General features: G+C 33.2%; 1 protein-coding gene across 3 annotated transcripts in view; it reads right to left on the bottom strand.

The window, feature by feature from the left end:
• Window positions 1–1,636: 1,636 nt before the first annotated feature.
• Window positions 1,637–25,809, bottom strand: part of LOC134725755 (2-oxoglutarate dehydrogenase complex component E1-like) — a 46,335-nt gene continuing 22,162 nt past the window's right edge. For 2 of the 3 annotated variants that reach the window (XM_063589874.1, XM_063589875.1), the window contains exons 7-20: window positions 22,952–23,098; window positions 22,095–22,365; window positions 21,553–21,681; window positions 20,418–20,597; window positions 19,921–20,073; window positions 19,256–19,484; window positions 18,094–18,244; window positions 14,616–14,743; window positions 11,776–11,954; window positions 11,071–11,142; window positions 9,544–9,669; window positions 5,694–5,930; window positions 4,109–4,275; window positions 1,637–3,805 (exon numbers count right to left, since the gene is read on the bottom strand). In XM_063589874.1, coding sequence (XP_063445944.1) covers window positions 3,700–3,805; window positions 4,109–4,275; window positions 5,694–5,930; window positions 9,544–9,669; window positions 11,071–11,142; window positions 11,776–11,954; window positions 14,616–14,743; window positions 18,094–18,244; window positions 19,256–19,484; window positions 19,921–20,073; window positions 20,418–20,597; window positions 21,553–21,681; window positions 22,095–22,365; window positions 22,952–23,098 — 2,275 coding nt within the window. In that variant the 3' untranslated portion in view covers window positions 1,637–3,699. Of the gene's footprint in view, window positions 3,806–4,108; window positions 4,276–5,613; window positions 5,931–9,543; window positions 9,670–11,070; window positions 11,143–11,775; window positions 11,955–14,615; window positions 14,744–18,093; window positions 18,245–19,255; window positions 19,485–19,920; window positions 20,074–20,417; window positions 20,598–21,552; window positions 21,682–22,094; window positions 22,366–22,951; window positions 23,099–25,809 lie in introns of those variants that run through there. The other variant, XM_063589876.1, reaches the window with a different exon arrangement.

The raw sequence follows: 25,809 nt of genomic DNA, 5'->3' as shown, positions 1-25,809 counted from the left end.
AGTTATAGTGCGAAAACCAAGAAAAATGCTTATTTGGCCCCTTTTTGGCCCCTAATTCCTAAAATGTTGGGACCAAAACTACCAAAATCAATACCAACCTTCCTTTTGTGGTCATAAACCTTGTGTTAAAATTTCATAGATTTCTATTCACTTTTACTAAAGTCAGAGTGCGAAAACTAAAAGTATTCGGACGACGACGCAGACGACGACGCCAACGTGATAGCAATATACGACGAATTTTTTTTCAAATTTTGCGGTCGTATAAAAAGGAATGAAGAGAGAGAGAGAAATGAGTTGTCAATCGGAATCGGACAGCGACACATGATGCATGTATTATCTTAGACTATTATGATTATAATATTTGTTTAACATCGGAGACTGTTGGTGTCCCGGATATTAGTTTGATAACCTATTGTTACAAGTGTTGATGAAGCTGTTCGAGTCATGCAGAAAAAGATCGTGGCTCCATATACTGTTTTACACTTACACGCAGTTGCGTGTACATTGATTCGGCATGCAAAAAAGAAATGGCAAAATCAAAATTTATAAATTGAATGTTAAAGGAAACAACTATGTTGTCACCTTTTGAATTAATGAAATATCATTAAATAACGACATTTGGTTTCAAAATAAAAAAAAATGACAAGATCAGGAGGTAACTTGTATCTTTTACAAGGTTTGAATTTATATTCAGTCTAAGACATGTAGTTTTTGAGAATATTTCACAGTGTACAGTTCATCAGTTTGGAATGAGATGTACCAATCGGCATTAGAATTATTAGATCCCTTCGATATCGTTGAAAATATGCCGAGGCGAAGTGGTCGACAAACTACGGGAGCCAATCACCCTGCAACCACGCCAAAACAGTATTGGAAATTCTTATTATGTTTTGCGTTTTTATACCATATGATAAGGGAACTGGAAAGTGGAGTCGCTTCAAGTATTATCTTCTTTGCGCTGTATCTGCTTCATCATAATGTAGGAAATATCACATATCTCAATATTGTCTGAGACATACGAAACTGACCTGTCATGTAATTTTGACGAATTCAATTGGGAAGGTCGCTCGATGCAGGACACGTACGCTGGTTTATAACATCTCTCGAGTGCTACCATACCATTATGGAGATCTTTCAGTCACGGTACTACATATGTAATTGAAAACAAATGTACAATCAACAATGAACAACTACAGTTACATAGCATTACTGCATATTCATCGGGATTTCAGTGTGAATATTGACAAAGTAATAGAGAAGTTTCTTTCTTCCAAGACCCAAAGAGCAGATTTTGGACAATTTTGAGTAAATTCTTATCAAAAATATGAGTTGTTAATTTGTTACTCTATTCAGAAGATTTATGAATAGTTTTACATTCATAAATTTTTATCTACATATACATGTAGCTCCTCTTTTAGCCGTCCTATGACCAAAAACCAAAAAAAAACCCATTTTTCTGCAAAATAGGGTCCCAAAAATTTTTGCTTCCACGTAGTTTCTTTCTAGCTACACCCCTGACTGAATACATTTTTTGTACTGTATAACTAAAGAAATTTAAACAAACAATGAATTACTGAACCTAAATCGCAGTAATTATTAATTTGAATATGAATGCAATAGAAAACATTAACACCAATAATGGAACAAATGTTTATTGTTAAAAATTGTTGAACAATATATCTTCTTTTCAGGCCTATTTCATTGTTGACAAACAAAGCAAGATAAACAAAATAATAAATAAACTATTATAAAAACAAAAACAAGTTATTTTAGCATGAAAATGTGGTTATTGGAAGTGTAATGTCTTGTATCATTTACAATGACAAAAGGTTTTTCTGCTTGATTTTGTTTAAATTTCATTTGAAGTCACTTTTAAATCTTAATATGATGTTTTATTCACCACCATTCTCAACACATGTTACCCTTCTTTTACTATAAAGAATCAAGCTTATGTTTCTCACAAAATTAGACCTTGACACTATAAAATGTGTAACTGACTTGACCTTAAGTTGGTACTAACTTACTAAGTTCACTAATCCAATGAGCCAAATAGAAAGTCCTTTACTATCAGTTTAAGTATAAATATATCTTCTAAGAGTCTTAATTCTTAAGTCGTATTTGGTACTATAATTGATGCAGAAATCAAGATAATTTCAAGGTCATTTGTCAATTTGTATTTGAACATATTTTTTTTTAAATATCAAACTTGGCATGTTTTTAGGTTAACTGACCTCTGACCTCAATTTTATGGATAAATTCATATGTCTAATTAATTAGTGCATTTAACTTAAACAAAACACACAAAATTATCAAATAATCAAAATTATCACACCTGACTGTTTTCATTTTATAGTGTCAATACATGGCACAAAGAAATGTTCAATATTTTTTTAATGTTGTTGTAACTATAATGATGATGAGTGTATTTGCAGATCTATAAAGGTAAAGGTAAGTACAGCACCAAACTTTAAATGGAAACACAAAAAAAATCTACTTAGAGGCAAACCATTCACAGAAAGAATCAAAACTAGGACTTTCAACTTAAAAATTGTCAAATGTGAATATTATAATTAAAATATATCATAAATTGTAGAACTTGAACCTTTTTGAAATTAACACACTATTATTTGTAATTTCCATCCACTATTTCTTATAATATATATCTATGACTTTTGACAAGTCCCTTTAAATGCCATTTAAATAATTCCTCTAACTATGAAATGAAAGTTGTGAGAGGAATTACTTGGTTTATATATGTGTCCCTGTATAACCCATAACCACCAAATCTACCTCCTTTATCTAACCTACTCCTAACAAAACCTTTGGTATAATTTTTTATCGTTGTTAATATTTCTTATTTTGTTTAGTAATCTGGACTAAAATATTCTAACATGTTTAAAATTCCAATATTAACCCGTAAATGAGATAACAAAAATTAAGGAAACCTGTATAATTCTGTGTAGCTTCTATTACCGTAAGAAATAACAGTAGAGGTGGTTATGAAGATCCAATTTCTCAATTTACAATTGGTTTTTTAGTTTGTGACATTGAAAGAACTTCCTGTACCTACAGAGAGTTTTGTGTCAACAGAATTTATATATCGGTAAAATAAATAAATATATTTGGTAACAGAGACAGAAAACAGACAAATTCACAAGACAGACTACCATGTCCATCATATAGAAATAATTCATCTTTTAAACCTTAAATATTTCCCTTTTTTCTAGACTTGTGACATAAACATTTTCACCGACTTGTATAAATACCTAATAAAATGCCAAACTTATCACATATAAGGAAAAATTATTCACATTGACTTCTGGCACAGTAGATATCACAAACAATTCAGTAAGGTAGAAAATATAAGGTATAAAAATAGGTTTAAAAAACAAGTTTGATTCACATCCAAGGAAATCTTACAAAAGTGTGACATTTTGAGTTTTAATAACAAGTGTACATCTGCCCTGCAGTTTATATCTGACATTAAAATAAACATATAAAGGTATGTACAGAATGAATAGAATTTACAGCTAAAACAATCAATTACAACTACATTCACCCAGAATAATTGATCATTAAAATATACAAATAAATGATGGGTTTTTATTGTGTACATCAAATATTTTCATTTATCACAAGTTCTCTTTTATTTATGATTGCTACATCCTGATAGTGTGTTTTTAAGGTTTAAATGTTTCCTCATTCTGAGAGACTGACAGCTTCGTTCAAGAAAGACGCTAACTGTAATAAATGACTGCGTTTAGATCCTGCCGCTGTGGATGCTGCTGGTTCCCGACCACAATATCTAAAAACAATAAACAAATAATTAATATTTTGTTCTTTCATAAAATCAGATGACATCATTACTGTATTATTACAATAAAATTTGGGGCAGAAATTAATAAGAAATTGACATCTTGTTGATATTTAATATTCCAGACCTTTTTCTTTCATGGATCAATAGTATGCATGTACTGTATAAATAAATAACTTCAATAGATGACTTAATCATTCCATGTTTCCTTTTGACAGACATTGTGAGTTTGACACACGATCATATTACATTATTATATCCAAGTTGTGTTTAACTGAAATGAAGTTAACTTACTCAATAGAAGCATCTGACATATCAAGTTTAGTTAAGACAGTCCTGATTCTGGGCTCTACATAAAACCAGGCTCCCATATTTTTGTGTTCCTCCTGTACCCAGTTGATGCTGGCCTTGGGATACTTCTGTATTTCTTCCTTCACAAGATCAAATGGGAATGGTGAAATCTGCAAAATACAATGTCAAGGTCAAATGGGAATGGTAAAATATGCAAAATTTATCGTCAAGGTCAAATAGGAATTGTGAAATCTGCAAAATATACATGATCAAATGAGGATTTACAAGATCAAATTGGTAGGGTGAAATTTGCAAAATATACAAGATCAAACAAGGACAGTGAAATCTGCAAAATATGTATAGATTATTACATGGCATTTTTCATATCAAACCCTTTATCGGCCCAAGGTTGTGATATCAGCCCAAGAGCCGCAGGCTCGAGGGCTGATATCATGAACGAGGGCCGATAAAGGGTCTGATATGAAAAATGACATGTAATTATCTTTTTATCATATACTTCAGCAGAAGATATACAGACAAGAACTATTAGAATTCAATTTTGTTTGTCTTTGCACTTTCAGAAAATATTTACAGACAACCAAAAAAAATTCTTTACTTTAATTGTTTTATTGATATAGCAAGCATTTTATTTGTTTTGTCACAACAATTATCATGTTCTTCAATATGTCACCTCATTTATGTCTTTCAAAACATGTTAAACTTAATTCATTTTTGCTCCTCAAATATTTCGGGAAAAGTCTTATCACTTGCCGTTTCCGCGTTCTGTTGTCGTTTTCAATCAAATTTCCGGAAATGCACGAAGTTGCGTGTGATAAACGTCATGGAAATTAACGGAAAGGCATGTGATAACATTCCGGAAGCAGTCAATAAAGGGACCTTTATCAGCCCGCTATGGAAATTCTTAAGAATCTGGTCAATAAACCTAGTAATCCTTTCATAGCCTTTTGATATTTTCAAATGTTATTGAACTGTAAAATTTTAGTTATATTTTATACAAGTATATGATAAACAAGAATATCTACCCTCTATCTTGAAAAGATTAACTGAGAATGAAGACACATTGAACACAAATGTTCTATTTATAGTAACAGTGGACATGTAGTTTGGTAGACTGGATAATCTGAAGTGGTATTTTTTAACTACACGTTCACAAAAAGCTGTTTAAAATAAGTGCCAACTGTCTCAAATATTTCGATTAAGGCTATCTTATTAAAACTCAATGGACTGAAGTATGACAAGCACAGTAACATCTGGGGCCTCAAATTTAGGCTTACTGCAGGTTAAAAAATTTTGAGCAGATTAAAATAAAATGATCTCTTTTGATTGAAATTTTGACATTCTACCTTAACTATTTTAAAGAAGTATTAAGCTTGTTAGTATCTCCAATTTAAAATATAACTTGTCATAAAAAGTAGTTATCGTTCTTTTTGTTTTTTTATCTTACACCTGTGCTTAATTTGTGATATAAAAGCTATATGTCTTTTTACCTGTTCAATTCTTGCAATAGCTATTTGAATGTCTTTTTACCTGTTCAATTCTTGCAATAGCTATTTGAATGTCTTTTTACCTGTTCAATTCTTGCAATAGCTATTTGATCATTTAATTCTTTCTTTTCTCGTTCATAGATCAGATCATAATAGACTTTGCCACTACAGAAGATCAACTTCTTCACACCGGCAGCGTTCTGTGTAGCAGCTCCAGAGTCTGGTATAACTCGACGGAATTCACTTCCTTCATTCATATCATCAAAGCTAGAAATGGCATCCTTATGTCGTAGCAAACTTTTGGGTGACATGACAATAAGCTAAAAAAATAATAGACAAGAAGTAATTGTAACAGGATGCTGTTACGAAGTCTCCCAAACAAAGCTCCCATAACTCCCCATTCATATGGTCCCATGTTCATTTGATTTGATTTTTTGTCCCATACAATAGATATAGGAAGATGTGGTGTGAGTGCCAATGAGACAACTCTCCATCCAAAAATATATATTGCTTACAAGTAGGGATCTCCACCATTTACAAGTTTTCAAACAGGAGGGGGTGGTGGTGACCCCCAGGGACTTTACCTACATTTCATTTGATTTGTTTGATTGTCCCCTACAAGAAAATATATGGTTTAGGGGTGGGGATCTGGACTGTTTACAAGATAATAGTAGTGTTGTTCCGATGATCGGAATAAGTCGGAAATCAGTTGGTTGGGCCTTGCGATGTCGATAATCGATTGGGATTTTGTTCAATCGATTGTCGTTTAAGTTTCTGGACCTTTAGCTTGTCAACTTCCGGTCTGTTTTACGGTTTGCATTTTATATGCGCAGTCAAACAATATTAACCAGTTGATGACAGTAACAATGTCAAACATCCAATAATTAAAGAATAAACCAATTTCCTTCTTTATAAACGTGACAAAAGCATTTGCAGATTGATGGAAGGTTATTTAACATTAATAACTTTGTATGAAATACTTTCTTTCATTACCGGTACTTGTTACTTGAGAGCGGTACAAATCATTCTGATTTTAGACAAAATAATTTTGTTGCTTCATTAGAACGTGTTGCAAATTGCCTTTTAGAAATGTTTATCCATGTGTTGCATCAAAAACGTCATATTCCTTTCCAAATTATTTGCCAAACATCGTTTATTGTTGTAAATTTTTCCGAAATTTGTCCGCCATTTATAAAAATATAAGAATCACGAATCGGATACGGTTCAACTATGTAATAATTCCGCATTCTTACAATTATAAGTTCAGACGTACGAATGACACAATTGACAGAAATTAATGATCACAAAAGTGAAAAAAAGTGTTCTTCACGAATTAACAGACAATGGCTTAATACCCTTTGTATACTGTATATCTTATAATGCAAATGCATTATTTTATTTTTTTGTGTTAATTTTAAATTTCTAAAAATTAAAAACTTTATATATCTTTTCCTAATTAGAAGCATTCAAATGTTCATACAGCTATGTTATTGAAATTGTTTTGTGAGTTACACCATTGAAATTTAGAAATGTTAGTGTCACTGTTGGTAATAAATGTTGTAATTATGAGATAAAATATGTTCAATATAAATCTTGATTCTTATCAAGACAATTCATTGTTTTAACTGCTGAATAGACAATTATCAAAGGTACCAGGATTATAATTTAGTACACAAGAATATGAAAAGGAAACAAAAGATCAAATATGAATATATAAACTCTGCAATGATATGGAATGTACACATAAGACATGTACAATGAGACTAAATACATGATTTCCTTTAAATAAAAAGGGCAAGGTATTATTATCCGATTATAACCGATAGTCGGTTGGTTGCTGTCAACCGATTGTAATAGATAATCGGTTGGTAATTTCAACCGATTATCCAACACTAGATAATAGTACATTCTCAAATTGAACGGGTTGGGGGTGACCCCCAGGAACTTCAATCTAATTTCATGTGATTTGTTTCATTGTCCCATACAAGAATATATATGGTTTAGGGGTGGGGATCTGGACCGTTTTCAAGTTTTCAAACAAGAGGGGTTGGGGTGACCCCCTAGGGACTTCCCTTTTATTTCATTTGATTTGTTTTATTGTCCCCTACAAGAATATATATGGTTTAGGGGTGGGGATCTGGACCGTTTACAAGTTTTCAACCAAGAGGGGGTGGGGTGACCCCCTAGGGACTTCTCTTTTATTTCAATTGATTTGTTTTATTGTCCCCTACAAGAATATATATGGTTTAGTGGTGGGGATCTGGACTTTTTACGAGATAATAGTACATTCTCAAATTGAACAGGGTGGGGGTGACCCCCAGGAACTTCCATCTTATTACATGTTATTTGTTTTATTGTCCCCTACAAGAATATATATGGTTTAGGGGTGGGGATCTGGATAGTACATTCTCAAATTGAACGGGGTGGGGGTGACCCCCAGGAACTTCCATCTAATAACATGTTATTTGTTTTATTGTCCCCTACAAGAATATATATGGTTTAGGGGTGGGGATCTGGACCATTTACAAGTTTTCAAACAAGAGGGGTTGGGGTGACCCCCTAGGGACTTCCCTTTTATTTCATTTGATTTGTTTTATTGTCCCCTACAAGAATATATATGGTTTAGGGGTGGGGATCTGGACCATTTACAAGTTTTCAACCAAGAGGGGGTGGGGTGACCCCCTAGGGACTTCTCTTTTATTTCAATTGATTTGTTTTATTGTCCCCTACATGAATATATATGGTTTAGGGGTGGGGATCTGGACCGTTTACGAGATAATAGTACATTCTCAAATTGAACGGGGTGGGGGTGACCCCCAGGAACTTCCATCTAATTACATGTGATTTGTTTTATTGTCCCCTACAAGAATATATATGGTTTAGGGGTGGGGATCTGGACCGTTTACAAGTTTTCAACCTAGAGGGGTGGGATGACCCCCTAGGGACTTCTCTTTAATTTCAATTGATTTGTTTTATTGTCCCCTACAAGAATATATATGGTTTAGGGGTGGGGATCTGGACCGTTTACAAGTTTTTCAACAAGAGGGGGTGGTGGTGACCCCCTAGGGACTTCTCTTTAATTTCAATTGATTTGTTTTATTGTCCCCTACAAGAATATATATGGTTTAGGGGTGGGGATCTGGACCGTTTACAAGTTTTTCAACAAGAGGGGGTGGTGGTGACCCCCTAGGGACTTGCCTTTTATTTCAATTGATTTGTTTTGTCCCCTACAAGAATATATATGGTTTAGGGGTGGGGATCTGGACCGTTTACAAGATAATAGCACATTCTCAGATTGAAGGGGGTGGGGTCATCCCCCTATATTTCATGTGATTTATTTTATTGTCCTATAATCATTTCCGAAGACTGTATGTATCTATCACTTATAGTTTTCAAGTTATATTCATTTAAAACGATTTGAAAATAAAATCCCATAGGGTTCTATAGTAAAACCCTCCCTGCTTTCTACCCCCCAAAATACCCCTTAATAGACCGCAATGCACAAATGAAAGATTGATAGCTCACCTAGACATATTAGTCTACCATTTTATGAAATCCTAAGTCAATCTGACAAGCGGTTTTGGAGAAACGCTGCGGACAAGTTCATTTTTTAAAGAAGAAGAAGAAGAAGAAGAAGAAGAAGAAGAACTGAGCAAAAACAATAAGTCTCCAAACTTTGTTTGGGAGACTTAAATATGAAATAAGGATATCAATATATGAAAGAAGTTATTATATTGATAATACAGTTATGTGTACTGTCCATATTAGGACAAGCCTAATTTGTAATTCTTGATATTTAAATTCAATTACAATACATTTTAAAGCTAATTAACAGTTTCTACTAAATGATACTAATTATCATGATTTAACATAGAAATTAATGTCAGTTTAATGTAAGATTTGTGGTAACTTCTTAATTGACTCTAGACTTACCGGTCGTCTGAATGGTAAAAGTATCTGCCTCCTCATAGCATGGAAGAAATTAGCTGGAGTTGTAAAGTTGCATACAAACCAGTTAATTTCATGAGATTGCTGTGTCACAAAATCTTCATTTTCAGGCTGAAACATAAAAGTTTAAAAAATATCAGTAACTGTCATTTTAATGTGTAGCAAAAATTATAAATGATGTAACCACTAATGGCTATAACACTATATATAATTACAAGAGGCTGTCACAACGACAGCAAACCGGATTTATTAGCATTTATTTGTGTCCTGGCAATATCACAAGAACCATTACTGATGATTGGTGAAAGTGAAAATCGTCATTATCAAATTTGACCTCTATTTTGTCATCAGTATCAACATATTAAAATTTGAAAAGCTTAGATTGAATGGTTCGTGAATAAATGCAACAATGTGAATGGAAACATCATTTTACGATCTTTCAAGAACCATAACTCCTGAACGGTAATGTCAAAATCGTCATTATTGAACTTGACCTCTATTTTGTCATCAGTAACAACATATTAAAATTTGAAAAGCTTTGGTTGAATGGTTCATGCGTAAATGCACGGACACGACTGGAAACACCATTTTTCAATCTTTCAAGAACCATAACTCCTGAACGGTAAAAGTCAAAATCTTCATTATTGAACTTGACCTCCATTTTGTCACCAGTAACAACATATTAAAATTTGGGTAGCTTTGGTAGAACAGTTCATGCGTAAATGCACGGACACGACTGGAAACACCATTTTTCAATCTTTCAAGAACCATAACTCCTGAACAGTAAAAGTCAAAATCACCACTATTGAACTTGACCTTCATTTAGTTGTGAGAAACAGCATGTTAAAATTTTAAAAGCTTTGGTTGAACGGTTCATGAGTTAATGCACGGACAACATTTGATTGCTGCCTGCCCGCCCGCCCGCCGAGCATCCCCAAATCAATAACTGACATTTTTGTCACAAAAATCCGGTTAAAAATATTGTTTCTCTTTCTGCTGTCATTTAAAATTAAATCTCCACTTTATAATAACTATAGATATTGGAGAAAAATTGTAACTCACCAGAAAACAGAAGGAGAATTTGATTCTTCAATATTTTGTTGTAAACAGGTAAAACTATGTTTGTCTTTCTACAAAACTTGGCCTTTTTATTGACTTTATCATTTTTTGTTTGTTTTATACATAAACTTTGCAACACTTCTTTCAGATTAACATAACTTTGATCTCAATTCTCTAACTTTTGTGAATGTTGAGACACTAATCTCTTGTCTGTTAGAGGCAAACCTAATTTTAGTTAACCAAATAAGACTGATGTTCCTAGTGAATTTATACTTACAGGGAAATAGTCCCAGTGTCTACAAGAGGGCAAAGCTGATTTCAGCTTACTAAATAAGAATGATAAAAGTTTTGCCTAGTGAATCAATACTTACAGGGAAATAGTCTCCATGTATACAACAGGGCAAACCTGATTTCAGTTTACCTAATAAGACTGCCTAGTGAATCAATACTTACAGGGAAATAGTCTCCATCATCATTAGACATTTGAAGGAACCTTTCTAATCTACCACTGGAATGTTCTGGTCCCTACAATCAAAGTCACAAACTTAAATGTAGATAATAATGAGTATGCTCACAAGGAGTAAATATTGTCTCAAAATTGCATAATATTTCGATTAATAGTTACAATAGACATTTCATTTTTTTTTTCAAATTCTGATGAAAATGATATGAGCAAATTGGCTCCCCAGTTTTTGTGTACTTTGTAATACAATTCAAGGTGTGTGTTAGGAATCTGCAGCACCCTTATGTCAAATAAATTGACTGTATAGAATATACTTTTGCATAGCAAGACAATCTCATTACACTATTTTCTATTTTTTTTTATTTCCAACAATTAAAGAATATACATGACAAACATATCTACAATGTCATTATTATAAATGCATCATACTGTGGATTCATTTATTTTCGTGGGTACCAATTTTCGTGGATTGATGAAAACATGCATATTCGTGGATATGTAAATTCGTTGTTTTGGCAAATTCTGTATACATTCCATTAGAAAATTAGTATTTTCGTTGAACATTTAAATTCGTGGTTCCCCTGTTCCCACGAAATCCAGGAAAATTGGTATTCAACGAATATTAATGAATCCACAGTAATTGGAAATACTTGAAAAGTTCAAAAATTATAAAAACTTAAAGTGATGCCACTTACCATGCCATCATAACCATGTGGTAATAGTAAAGTGATGCCACTTTCTCTTGTCCATTTGTCTTTGCCACTGCTAATAAACTGATCAATTATACATTGTGCTGTGTTGGCAAAATCCCCAAACTGAGCCTCCCATATCACCAAGGTATAAGGATTCTCTAAGGAATAGCCTAATTCAAACCCTGAAAATAATATTATCCTGATTATATATATATTTTTTAATTGTATATTTTTGGTGAAATTTGATTTGACAACATAACAATGTTTATTACACAGTATTGTAAGCAACAGCGTACATCTCTTTAAAGTCTCACCACTTCTCACTATTCATTATCAATTTAAAAAAGAGTAGCTTCTACATAAGATTCTTAATGCCCGCGTCACACTGTCCCGATTTTTACACCAATAGCAACACGATTATGGAAATTTTCAAAATCGGGACTGATCGTATCCAGATCGGACTATTCGTAGTGCCATCTTTAACCATCGTAGAACTATCAGCCACTTTTTCTGGCCTTCGAGGAAAACTTCGGGATGGGTTCTAAATTTTTTAACATGTTAAAAAATCCCTGAAGGTGCGTCGGATGTTGAGGGTTCGTATTGAGTTCGTATCACCATCCTCCCCATCGTAATGTCACCAGGAATGCATCTTTGAACATCGTATTGCATTCGTGTTTCCATTGTTTCCATCTGGCAGTTTTGACATTATGATGTCAACACGAATTAATCACGAAGCTACCCGAAGGTCCTACGATGGCAACACGAATTTGTGAAGACCTCGTAATCCCGTCGTGTTGCCATCGAATAAAAGTACGAAGGCGACAAGATGGAACTACGACAACATTAAATCCAGCTAAATGCAACTTAATTTTCGCGCTAAAATACATTTAAAGTACCATGCGCGGTATACACTGGTCAGTCTAATACGACAATTAAGAAAGATGTTCACAAAACATTGAGCTATCATATGATTCTATGAGAACAAGAACGGTGACAGCGTTGTTTCTATTAATTCAAATTGAACAAGAAGAGAAGCTATTACAGGCTCAGGATTTACTTTTACAAGTAAAATATTATTTTTTGTCAATTTTTCATATCAAGTAACATAACGAAAATCATAAACGCGCCTCGTACACCAACACTGCAGGTAGAATTATATAGGGAACCCAACTTTTTCTTCATTATTCTGATTTTTAATGTATCGTCCGAGTTGTTGTAACACGGATGTTTACTCCATAACCATTTTGTTTTCCTATATTTCATATTTCCACACATTCTTCCTTTTATCTATGTTATTGTGATATTCTCCTGGAAAGAGCTCTTTTTTAATAAAAGGGATCGCAGACCCATTGCCTTACCTTTAAGATAGATCATTAAACAAGGGCATAATTATGGGTGATTATTCAGACTAGTGCACACATTTTACAGTTCAAACAAAGCAATGCCGAGCGTGGTATCCCCTCGTATGTAACATATTGGGGACAAATATGGACACTATATTTGTATATGATACATGCAGAAAATGGTAAATTGAATATGCATATTTGATAAATAAACAATTTTTTTTTTAAGAAATCAACCAAAACATTCAGTAACTGGAAATACCTTTAATATTGTCTTTAAAACGTGTGATGCCTTCGACATATAATTTAAATGCACCGTAAGCTTACACGACGTCTTTTAGACAGCGTATGGCCATCGCGCTATTTTCGTGATCCATTGTGTAGCCTTCCTAATCCATTGTGTAGCCTTCCTGATCCATCGTGTAGGCTTCGGCTGATATATGAAGCTTAAATATCCGTCTTCAGTTAACCTTCGTATGTCCATCTTTTGCTATCGTATATAATTTCGGCCCCATCGTATAGACTTCGTTATTCATCGTACGTACTTCGGTCACTTTTTGGTATTTTAACGAGATCAGGACCAACTTCGTACGAAGTTACAATATTCGCATTCGGGTGTCCATCGTATATAAAAATCGGGACAGTGTGACGCGGGCATTAGGAATGTCAGCCCTGTGAACTTTTTTTTAACCAAACTTTGTACCTTTTATGATGTTTGTTACAGTTGCAGCCATGTTGAATACCATCTGCATGTTCACCAATGTATCTAGTTGATGTTTTACTATGTATAAAGGGACATGAATCAAGGTGAGAGCCGTGGTGTAGTGGTTAGTGCATCGGACTACTAACACAAAGGTTCCTGGTTCGATTCCCGTTTGGGATGAAAATTTCAGGAACTCAATTTTCGGCTCTCCCTTGACACCATTTGCGAGTATGGTCTTGAGGAAACGATGATAGTCCGTCGGAAGGGGACGATAAATGGCTGACCCGTGTTAAGAGAGAGCCATATCTCTTGCACGTTAAAGACACCCTTGTAGATTTCGAAAAAGAGTAGGCTAATGCCGCTACAAGGCAGCACTCGCACCCGCAAAGTGGAGAGGGATTAATATAAGTTGCAAAACTTGTTTCCCAATCCACTCTAAATAAATATGTTTAAACTAAACATGAATCAAGGTCAGTGAAAGTGACACCATCCAAATTTGAATTTGTGTTTGGTGGTAATAAGCATTGTGTATAGGTTTCATAACAGACTAAGTAAGAGTGTAGACATTGCAAATTCAGCAACGTTTCCATTTATAAAGGGACATAATTTAAGAAAGGCAAATGATATTTTTTTTTATTTCAAAAATTTGGTTGAGGCTAAACAAAGTTAAGAGCACAGAAACCAATTTAAGGATGTACATTAAGATGGACAAGGGTAACACTTGATGCTCCTTTAGAATTACCACTCGGCCACAAAAAATATAGGACTTATAACACAAAATGACTACTTATATCTACCCAGTACTCCGTATTCTGAGAGTGAGCTGTTGTGAACTTGGAACTTGGCCTGGTTTGGATACAAGTGATTCAGAGGTACAATTTTCTTCTTGTCAACGTTCTGATCAAACAACACAGCATGTCGGTGGCTACAATCATACAAAGTTATGAAATATCTACAAAGTCATTATCAATTCTAACATGTCTAAGGCTACAACATGTATAGCAATTATATCATTGATTATATCAAGGCTTCCAAAATGGTCAAATATTCCGGTCATTTGTATAATGTCCGTTAAAAGTCCGGCTGGGCAAAGCATGAAACGGTCATATACTTTTTAGTTTTAGTTAGACTTTTTCAGTCATTTTAACATTATTCACAATCTTTTTGACCCTAACTTTTGCTTTAAAAGCCCCACATTTCCGGTCATAAAAGTGACATGATGATTAATTACTATCAAAACAACCCCTACTTCAATACTTTCTAATTTTAATCAAGGCTAATTAGTTGTTGGACAGCTGAAAACTACCTGTTCAGGTGACAGGTAAACTATAATTTTCAGTACCGGACATCGTATTTAAATTAATCGGTCTATTCACAATTATTTTCGTACATTTCACCCCTTTGTATCTAATTGATTTAGTCCAAAAGATAAAGTTATAATGAATACATTTATAAACATGATTTGATGAAACATTTTAAAAAAAAATCGTCAAAACTGCGTTGCATGAACAAGTACACCTGTGCGCATGTGCACAGGTGGGAAATTTAGGGAAATTTAATTATGCATCCTACATTTCTTCAAAAATGCTAAAATTATCATTGATACCTGTATCTAATGTTCATTTCAAGTATTTTGTTGAAGAAATAACGTGGAAAGAGCTTCTTCACTCAGTCATGCTTTGTAAACGTACAGGGATTTTACGTATCCGATTTTTGTCCATGTTTTACCATTGACAAGTCAATACCAGTTTGGGAAAATGTGACTTTAACCAGATGCTCCGCAGGGCGTAGCTTTATACGACCGCAGAGGTTGAACCCTGAACGGTTGGGGCAAGTATGGACACAACATTCAAGCTGGATTCTGCTCTAAATTTGGATTGTGATTAAATAGTTGACACAGCATAGGTTTCTGACACAGAATGAATGTATTCAAATGAACTTAAAATTTTTGTTTTCTCTTAGAGCAATTCACTATGCTGTTGAATATTAATCCTCTCAAAAAAATGTTTGAAGAAATTTTCTTTTTATTTATGAAATTTCAAATGAGAAAAATTGAACCCAATTTTTTAATCACATCCCCCTTTCCCTTATTCCAAAACTAATTTCAATTAAAATATTCTAATGGAGTTTGCAACAATTACTACTCATTTAAATACATCATAAAATATTAAGATGTAAAAAAACTGCTTGTTATCAATGAATGGTAAAGATTATTTAAATTTATCAGTTGGTAGTAAAAAGTGAATATACATTGTATATTGTATATAACAAAGATTTAAGTTGATTCTGGACAAAGAAAGATAACTCCAATTAAAAAAAATTCTTGCAGATATTTCTTGCTTACTATACTGGACAAAGAAAGATAACTCTTAATTAAATTTTTTTTTGCTATTTCACAATATTGTGAAATTAGATATTTCTTGCCATTGCACAATACTGTGCAATTGAAAAGACTTGCTATTGCACAATACTTAATATAATAATTTTAGATCCGGATTAGGACCAACTTGAAAACTGGGCCCATAATCAAAAATCTTAGTACATGTTTAGATTCAGCATATCAAAGAGGCCCAAGAATTTAATTTTTGTTAAAATCAAACTTAGTTTAATTTTGGACCCTTTGCACTTTAATTTAGACCAATTTTAAAACTGGACCAAAAATTAAGAATCTACATACGCAGTTAGATTTGGCATATCAAAGAACCCCAATTATTCAATTTTTGATGAAATCAAACAATGTTTAATTTTGGACCTCGATTTGGGCCAACTTGAAAACTGAGCCAATAATCAAAAATCTAAGTACATTTTTAGATTCAGCATATCAAAGAACCCCAAGGTTTCAATTTTTGTTAAAATCAAACTAAGTTTAATTTTGGACCCTTTGGACCTTAATGTGGACAAATTTGAAAACGGGACCAAAAATTAAGAATCTACATACACAGTTAGATTCGGCATATTAAAGAACCCCAATTATTCAATTTGGATGAAATCAAACAAAGTTAAATTTTGGACCCTTTGGGCCCCTTTTTCCTTAACTGTTGGGACCAAAACTCCCAAAATCAATACCAACCTTCCTTTTATAGTCATAAACCTTGTGTTTAAATTTCATAGATTTCTATTTACTTATACTAACACTATGGTGCGAAAACCAAGAAAAATGCTTATTTGGGTCCCTTTTTGGCCCCTAATTCCTAAACTGTTGGGACCGAAACTCCCAAAATCAATACCAACCTTCCTTTTGTGGTTATAAACATTGTGTTTAAATTTCATTGATTTCTATTTACTTTAACTAAAGTTATTGTGTGAAAACCAAGAATAATGCTTATTTGGGCCCTTTTTTGGCCCCTAATTCCTAAACTGTTGAAACCAAAACTCCCAAAATCAATCCCAACCTTTCTTTTGTGGTCATAAACCTTGTGTCAAAATTTCATAGATTTCTATTAACTTAAACTAAAGTTATAGTGCGCAAACCAAGAAAATGCTTATTTGGGCCCTTTTTGGCCCCTAATTCCTAAAATAATGGGACCAAAACTTCCAAAATCAATACCAGCCTTCCTTTTATGGTCATAAACCTTGTGTTAAAATTTCATAGATTTCTATTCACTTTTACTAAAGTTAGAGTGCGAAAACTAAAAGTATTCGGACGACGACGACGACGACGACGACGCCAACGTGATAGCAATAAACGACGAAATTTTTTTCAAAATTTGCGGTCGTATAAAAACTGAATAAAGTTGTCATTTTGCACAAATAAAGAGCTTAAGGCAGATATGAGCACGGTGATGTGTACACTTTGAATGATGCACTGCCAATTTTAAGTTTACTTCATAATATTGAATTCATATCAAAGTAAAGTTTAATATAATTTTTTTTAATCTAGACTAATGTCAATCATTGGGATGGCCATCTGATTACCATAAATGCCTTTTGTGACGTAGTCTTAGATATTAAAATCGGGATCATAAATAAAATGTCCAGCTGGCTCAAATTTTTTTTGGAAGCCTTGGATTATATAATCTATTTTTAGTTATCTTGTTGTTGTTTTTTTCTTCCATCAAAGCAACACAATATTTCTCGAAACCAGGCTTTAATTAAATTTAACATTTATTTCAATGAATGTTTACTGAAAATTTAGAGCCAAGTCTTCTGACTTGTGTATGTAATGAAGTAGATCATATTTATTCCATATGTCTAATAACATCAACCAAAAGTATTCTTGAGTATACTACACACTCAGTAGTTTCCCCCTAAGAAGTAATCCCCTGACCAATGTACCTGAATGTTCCTCTCTCTACATCTTGTCCACTAAGTCTGACATGATACCCCTCACTGAGTAAAGATCCCCAGGCTAAGGCTTCACCCAAAGCCCAGTCAGCCTGTCTCTTTTCAACCATCTGTTTTCTCATCTTCATTATTCTTTTCAAACCTAGAAGGTAAAAAATAAAGAATAATGGAGAGCTGAATTCCAGGTATATGACAAATATTGCAGATTAACATTAAGTACCAATCAACTCCCAATAATTTTCCTAGCATTATCAAAATACATTATTTGGTGATATTTTTTATCTATTATTTTTTTTCAAAAGTAGCAAAAATGGGGGGAAAACATCTTGATATGGCAAAAAAATTCCTATATATCTGTCAGTTGACAATTACAGCCAAGTTGATCTCTTTGCTGATCACTTTTTATTTTTTTTCTCTTCAACTTTCTATATCCATAATAGTTTCTGCAAAGAAATAAGTAAAATTCATCTTACAGGGGCAATAACTCCTATCATGGATCATTGAGCTGGTAATTTATACTGTTAAACATTACTTGTTTCAAGATAAAAACCCAAACCTATGAAATTTTGTAGGGGCAACAACTCTTATCCTTTATTCATGCTGAAAAATCCACAGATAGTTCTTGAACTGCTGATCACGCAATGTAAGATTTGCTCTCATTGCTTTAGTTTTTGAGATACAAGTAAAAAAATAAAGCAACTTTCTTGATTTACATTTCAGGGCAACAGCTCCAAAAAGAACTGACAGATTTTCATAAAATTCTACATGAGACATTGACCTGTGGATCATTTTACACCTATGCTCTATTCAAGCAACAGTAGCTATGGTTGTGAATAGCTAAACTAGAAACCCTATGGAATATTCAGGTATAATTTGGTGATATTTGGTCCATTAGTTTCAGAGAACAGTAGTTTACAATTGAGACAAATGTGGAGTGATGACAAAAGCTCACAAAAGATACTTCTCCAAAGTAAAACAAAGTCAAATCATTAAAGGTAAGAATCAAATTTCTTCCTCATAAATTTGATGCCCATGTCTGGAAAAACCTTTTATATTTAAATGTTTTATTGACCTGGATCAAGGTTGAACTTTTATGTAGTTCTTTGTCAGGTAGATGCAAGTATAGTGTATACATTTATGATGTTTATCTCACCTGAATGAATGGAAACATCCTCTGGCTCAGAACTAACTTTCAATCCGATATGATTGAGTTTCTCCTCTGGTACAGCTGTGTTTGGTTTGACCATCATCCACCGTTCCTGACCAGGTCCTTCTTTCTTGAAGAAGTTATCCCAGGGTGAATCTAACCACTCCCCTTTCTTATGATCCTTTTTATGAATAAATGCTTCTTCACAGATTTTGTTATACTTCTCTATTTCTTCCTGTCAATAAATTTTGAATCATTTTAAATGATTTTTTATAATTAACCTGTTTTTGACTTTTTCCGACAATACAATTCTGACATTCTATGAAACAAAATATGTATTTCCAAACAACAGTGAAACATATTTCCTACTATACCATAGCCTAAAGCCTGTAATAAACTAGGTTTACTATATAACATTGATTACCACTTAAGATTGCACCAGTGTCAAATGGTTATATCTATGTTACATTGATTACCACTAAAGGTGGTTACAAGGCCAAATGGTTATACCTATCATGAACAAAAGTATTTAGTTACAAAATAAATTCAATCAAGCTGTAGAACCAGTCTTAATGTACTTTGTCAAAGAAAAAGGTAAAGAAAGGCTTTCTTCATGTATCTGGTACTTTATCTGTTCTTAAGATTATATTCTAATATCAAAATCTGCTGACCTCATACGCCTTTGTGGTGACAACTCCTTCTTTGATTAGCTGTTCTGCATATTGGTCTAACACTGGTTTCTGTACAGCAATCTTCTTGTACATTAATGGTTGAGTAAACATTGGTTCATCTGTTTCATTGTGACCATTCTTACGATAACAAACCTGTAAAATAAAGTGTGTGGAAATAACATAATGTTGTTGTTAACTTCCAAGGTATTAAACACAATAAACACTGATCAGGAAAATCATAGTACTGATTCGGTAAACAATTTATTTCTGTGCACAATGTCCCAGAAGTCATTCATAGTTACCAATAGCTAAAACTCACTCAACTTATATGCAATACCTCAAATCAAAATAATTCTTTTTCTAAACCACACAAGAGAAAATTTAACCAAATCTTTTGGGTTTTTTTTCCCTTTCAACCAAATGATCATTATTTTTTCCAGGTTGTATATTTTACATGATTGTCTATCAATGATTTGTTTTTATTTTGCAGTACATACCAAATCAATGACTACATCCTTTCCAAACTCTGCCCTCCATTCTGCTGCTACTTTGGACACGTAAACCACAGCATCTGGGTCATCAGCATTAACGTGAAAGACTGGAGCATTGACCATACGAGCTCCATCAGTACAGTAGGCTGATGATCTGGCTGATCGGGGATCTGTTGTAAATCCAATCTACAAAATTTAATGAAAACTTTAAGCACTATAAAAACAATATCTAAATAAATGTATACCTTTATTTCTATAAAAAACATAAATGTTAGGTTTATTTTTATGCACCATAGTATTATAAATGCTAAATTCAATCATTGACGAAAATTAAATATATATTTCTCTGCACTCTTCAAAAACAGCTGATTTGTAAAACCTATCTTTTCACCAGTAAAATACCAGAAAAGAGTTGTCTCTTTTTATATACTAAGGAAAACTTTCTAATTAACAAAATTCTCTAGCATAGCAATGGTTTTGTTAGTTATGTTGGTTATGTCAGTGAGGATGTAACAAGAGGCTGTAAAACATTTATTTGGGTCCTTGAATTTTTCTATATCACAAGGAGCATAACTCCTGAACGGTAAAATTGACAATTATAAATATTGAAATTGACCTTTATTTTGTCATCAGTAACAACATATAATTTTTTTTAAAGTTTTGGTTGATTGGTTCAGACGTAACAGCATTGACATGACTGGAAACACCATTTTCAATCTTTAAAGAACCATAACTTCTGAACAGTGCAGTGAAAATTGTCAATATCAATTTTTGACTTCCAAATTGTCATTAGTAACAACAACATATTTGAATCTGAAAAGCTTTAGTTAAACAGTTTATGAGTTACAGCACCGAAACAAATGGAAACAACATTTTAAAATCTTTTAAGAACCGTAACTCCTGAACAGTGAAAGCTAAAGTCGTCAACATTGAACTTATCTCTTTTTTGTTGTCTGTAACAACATATCAAAATTTGAAAAGATTTGGTTGAACAGTAAATGAGTAAATGCATGGACACTGTGTTTGTCCCCTCCCTCCCCCATACATCCCCAAATCAATTATCAATTTTTCTACTTTGAAAATTTGGTAAAACCATCCCAGTATACAAACCTAACAATAGGAAATAATAGTATATACTGACCTGATTATTGACAACAATGTGGATTGTTCCATTTGTGGTATAATCGGGAAGGTCACTCAGATGGAAAGTCTCAAAAACTACTCCTTGTCCAGCAAAAGCAGCATCACCATGCAGTAACATACTGACCACCTACAAATAGTTGGATAGTAGATATCTACTTATTCTAATGTTATCAAACATAACTGTTAACAGCACAACATTATCTTTTAGCAAAATGCACATAACAATGCCCTGACTACTGAAAATGTTTACTAAAATCCACCAAGTGAGGGTTCCTCAATAAGTGGGTTTTAAGTTTTGGCATATTTATATGGAATAAGTATATCAATACAATTAGTTTAAATTATAAGAGTAGTATCTTCAAGCCAGGAAAAGAGCATCAAACAAATATAATATTTTTTACTCCCCAAGTATTTTAAAGCAGAATTGGAATATACACTTGTTTTTTCCATTAGATTGCTAGTTTTCTGGAAAGCCCAAATTTCTGATCTAGACCAACTGGTAGTAGTAGCTAGACCCTAAACACAAGAAAAATATCCTACCTTTTTCCCCTCACTATCCCCTCTATAGAATTGCTTGGCTTTAGTTTTTCCCTGTACGACAGGATCAACTGCTTCTAAATGTGATGGGTTAGCCACTAAAGACAGTGATACATTTTTATTTGTGACACGATTAAGTCTCTGTATTGACATTCCCAGATGGTACTTGACATCACCAGATCCTTCCTCGAAACGTTCCAAGTCAGGATCAAACTGACCAAATATCCTCTCCAATGGTGTTCTACATACATTAGCCAGCACATTGAGTCTTCCTCTGAAAAGTTTCAATAAATGAGTCTTAGATAAATGATTTTTCATTTGTTATTATTGGCTTCTTAGATCTGTACCTTGAGCCAATTTAACGTGAGGGATGTATAATTTTTCTACTAGGTCCAGTCAGTTATTATTTTCTGTTTTGTATTGATCTGATGACTTCAACTGATGTTTTTGATAGTGTTTCTTATGTTGTACTGTTACATCACTGTCAAGGTAAGGGGAGGGCTGTCACCTTCAAACATATTAACCCTGCCACTTATATGTTTGTTCTGGGTCTGGAGCCTGCAGTTCAGTGGTAGTTGTTGATTCACGTCTGTCATATTAGCTTTTTGTAAATTATTTTGTTATAAATAAGACAGTTTTTCATGTTTGGGCCTTTTATAGACAATGATATGGTATCAATTTTTCTCATTTCTGAAGACTATATGATTGCTTATATTTGCTAACATCCACTTCATTTGAACTTTGGTGAATATTTGTCAGTTAATATTTCTTACCTGTGTGGCATACCAATGATAAAGTCATCTACGCCTCTGTCACTTAAAGTATCTATGACAGTTTTCATGGCAGGTATCAAAACTTACCTGTGTGGCATACCAATGATAAAGTCATCTACGCCTCGGTCACTTAAAGTATCTATGACAGTTTTCATGGCAGGTATCAAAACCTCACAGCCTTCCAAACCAAATCTTTTCTCTGATGACCATTTCTTAGCTAAATATTCTTCAAATCTAAAAGGATATTAAGCATCAACTGTCAAGTCAAATTATGATGAAATATATTATATATTCAGGGTTTAAGCTAGGATATTAAGGGCATTAGTCACTTTTGTACGCTATTAAAATCAACATTCTTTTGTGTAAAAGCAAGGGACCAATGATGTATATAATACTAGCTTCATCTTTTGACTTTGTCAGATTTTAAGGGATTAAGGCACCAGCATGATTGGCAGTTATTGTATGATTTGACTGTATTGGCTGTTATTATGAAAGATTCTGACATGGAATCCAGAAATTTAGTTCACAATTTCTCTTCAGTTTGTTCCAGGGGTCATTCCTGATCAACACAAGTTGGATTCTATTTTGTTTTTAAACAAGGAATCACAGCAGAAATTGACTTGCAATGATTATTTCACTGCATAATCATTATCCTTATAAAAGGTCTAAATCGATATTTGGAAATCATTTCTTATCCTTATAAAAGGTCTAAATCGATATTTGGAAATAATTTCTATCAAGTTGGAAATGTGTAAAATCCTTTTTGGAACTATTATAATGACTGAAAGGAGGTTGTAAACAAATCAACAATAGATCATGTTTACTACTTTCAGTTTAAAAATAAAACTAAAACGGGGTGTGACATTCTAAACGGGTCCGGATTCATCAGGAAATTATCATTTTTCAATTTAATTTCCTTTAGTAAGGGATATATATTTATCTCTCTTGTTTAATTGGTTCTAAATTATTTTGTATTTTACGTTTTTGAATGTCTATAAATAGTCAAAGAAATACTTTCACGCATGCATAGAACACAATACAGAAAGCGCCTGTTTAATTCGTGAAAGTTTTGAATGAACACATTAACTAAAGTTCTTTATTTGAAATGGAAATTGTCAAAAGTTTTTGATGAAAATTTAATATGAAGAAATTTGCCTTTGATTGACGAATCTACAACAAACAACGAACTTCAGATTGTGATCGTTTGAGAAATATTGAAATTCATATGCGAACTGTCCTGGTTGTTACATTTTTTCTTAAATGACGAAACTACACTCCTGGTTGTTGAAATGCGGACCGACTGATTTTCTGGGGAAATAATTATGATGGTCATTCAATTATTGGTTTTATTAATAATTAATGGATTAGTGACCCATCTTGGCACAAAGGGGATTAGTTGTAATCACAACTTGTAACATCTGTAGAAAATGTTAATTACCTTGTGCGGTCATAAACTTGTCAAATCATGAAGACAGGTAGATTTATAGTTTTTATTGCAAATTTTTTTTTTACACTTTCAAAATTTAAGTGATGAAATTGATTAGAAAAACTTTCGTTAATGAGAAAACCCTTTCGTAAAATATGAAAGTGACGAGCGCTAGCAAAATCACTGATATACTAAGAATCAAGAAACTTGAATTCCATGAGATTAATGTAAAATGAAATATCTGGATGCTTTTTTTAGTCCGGCGGCTTTGTAAAAAATTGTGCACATTCTGTTACAAACATGAAATTTGGCATAGACCTTCCTCAACTATTACTCTTTTATTTCAGATAGGGAGGCATTTGCAAAAAATGTCTCACTTCCGGTAAAATCCAAAATGGCGGACGTTATACTTAAATCAGCCCAATATCGAAGGCTAGCGTGTAAAAATGTCCTATTATCATGCTACTATCATAATATTTGGTACAGACCTTTGTGTTTTACTACTTTTGGATAAATTAAATAGATTAGATGTCTTCAGAAACCCCACTTCCGCTTAAAATCCAATATGGCGGACATTGTACTTAAATAAGCTTATTTTTTAGGGAGGGTAATTGAAATGTGTTTTAACGTATTATAGCTACTATAATTACATTGTGTATGAACATTTATTTGGTGCTTCTGATGGAGATAATAATGTATAAGACATATGTCTTAAAAACCCTTACTTCCGGCAGTATCCAAAATGGCGGACAGAGAAATATCAAATTTTTATTCAAATTTTCAACTTTTTTCAAAATGTAAAGAAAATGATTTGATTTTGTGCTGGTCATTAAACTTTTGGCTTTAAGTTATCCCCAAAACCACTTATTCTAGCATGTTGTAAATGCTAAGATATAAAGTTGACACTTCCGGTTAAAATATGACGTAAATTTTAAAGATGAGTCCTCAATCTATTTCTTCGATGTAGAGTTTTGGATAGATTGATTTAAACAAAATAAAATCACTATAGTACTAAAAAATATTTAAAACTACTTCTATTTGGCCAAGAATACATGCTTATTCACAGTCACCACCACATGGACACAAGGCAGTGCACGGGAGACCCGATTTTACACATTAAAAATAACCGCAGCATCCTTTCTTACATCCATAATGTACAAGCTTCTGAAAAAATGATGAGGTCTCAGAAAGAGTTTTTTTCAAAGTGACCCTCTTTGTCCCTTCGCAATCCATTAGTGACAAGACTTGGTAGCATAAGAGTCAATCCAAAGCTCGTCTCACTAAACACCTGCATTAGTATATTACACGTTTTATATGCTTGAAAAGACTAGAACAAGTCGTGGGAATAGCCTCACTTAAAATGAGATTTCCCTTTTGTGCAAAAATTGACTTTCTTGGTTCGTTAATCATGTTAGATCTGATAAGTTTGTACAGTACAACCCCGGTGATTTAGGCTGATCAATCATCATTCTTTATGTTAAAGTCACATCTTCAAATACCATTAATGTCTCCCACGCAG

Source organism: Mytilus trossulus, chromosome 7 (genome assembly GCF_036588685.1).
Source record: "Mytilus trossulus isolate FHL-02 chromosome 7, PNRI_Mtr1.1.1.hap1, whole genome shotgun sequence".
NCBI lineage: Eukaryota > Metazoa > Mollusca > Bivalvia > Mytilida > Mytilidae > Mytilus > Mytilus trossulus.
This window is presented reverse-complemented; position numbering and strand designations above follow the sequence as displayed.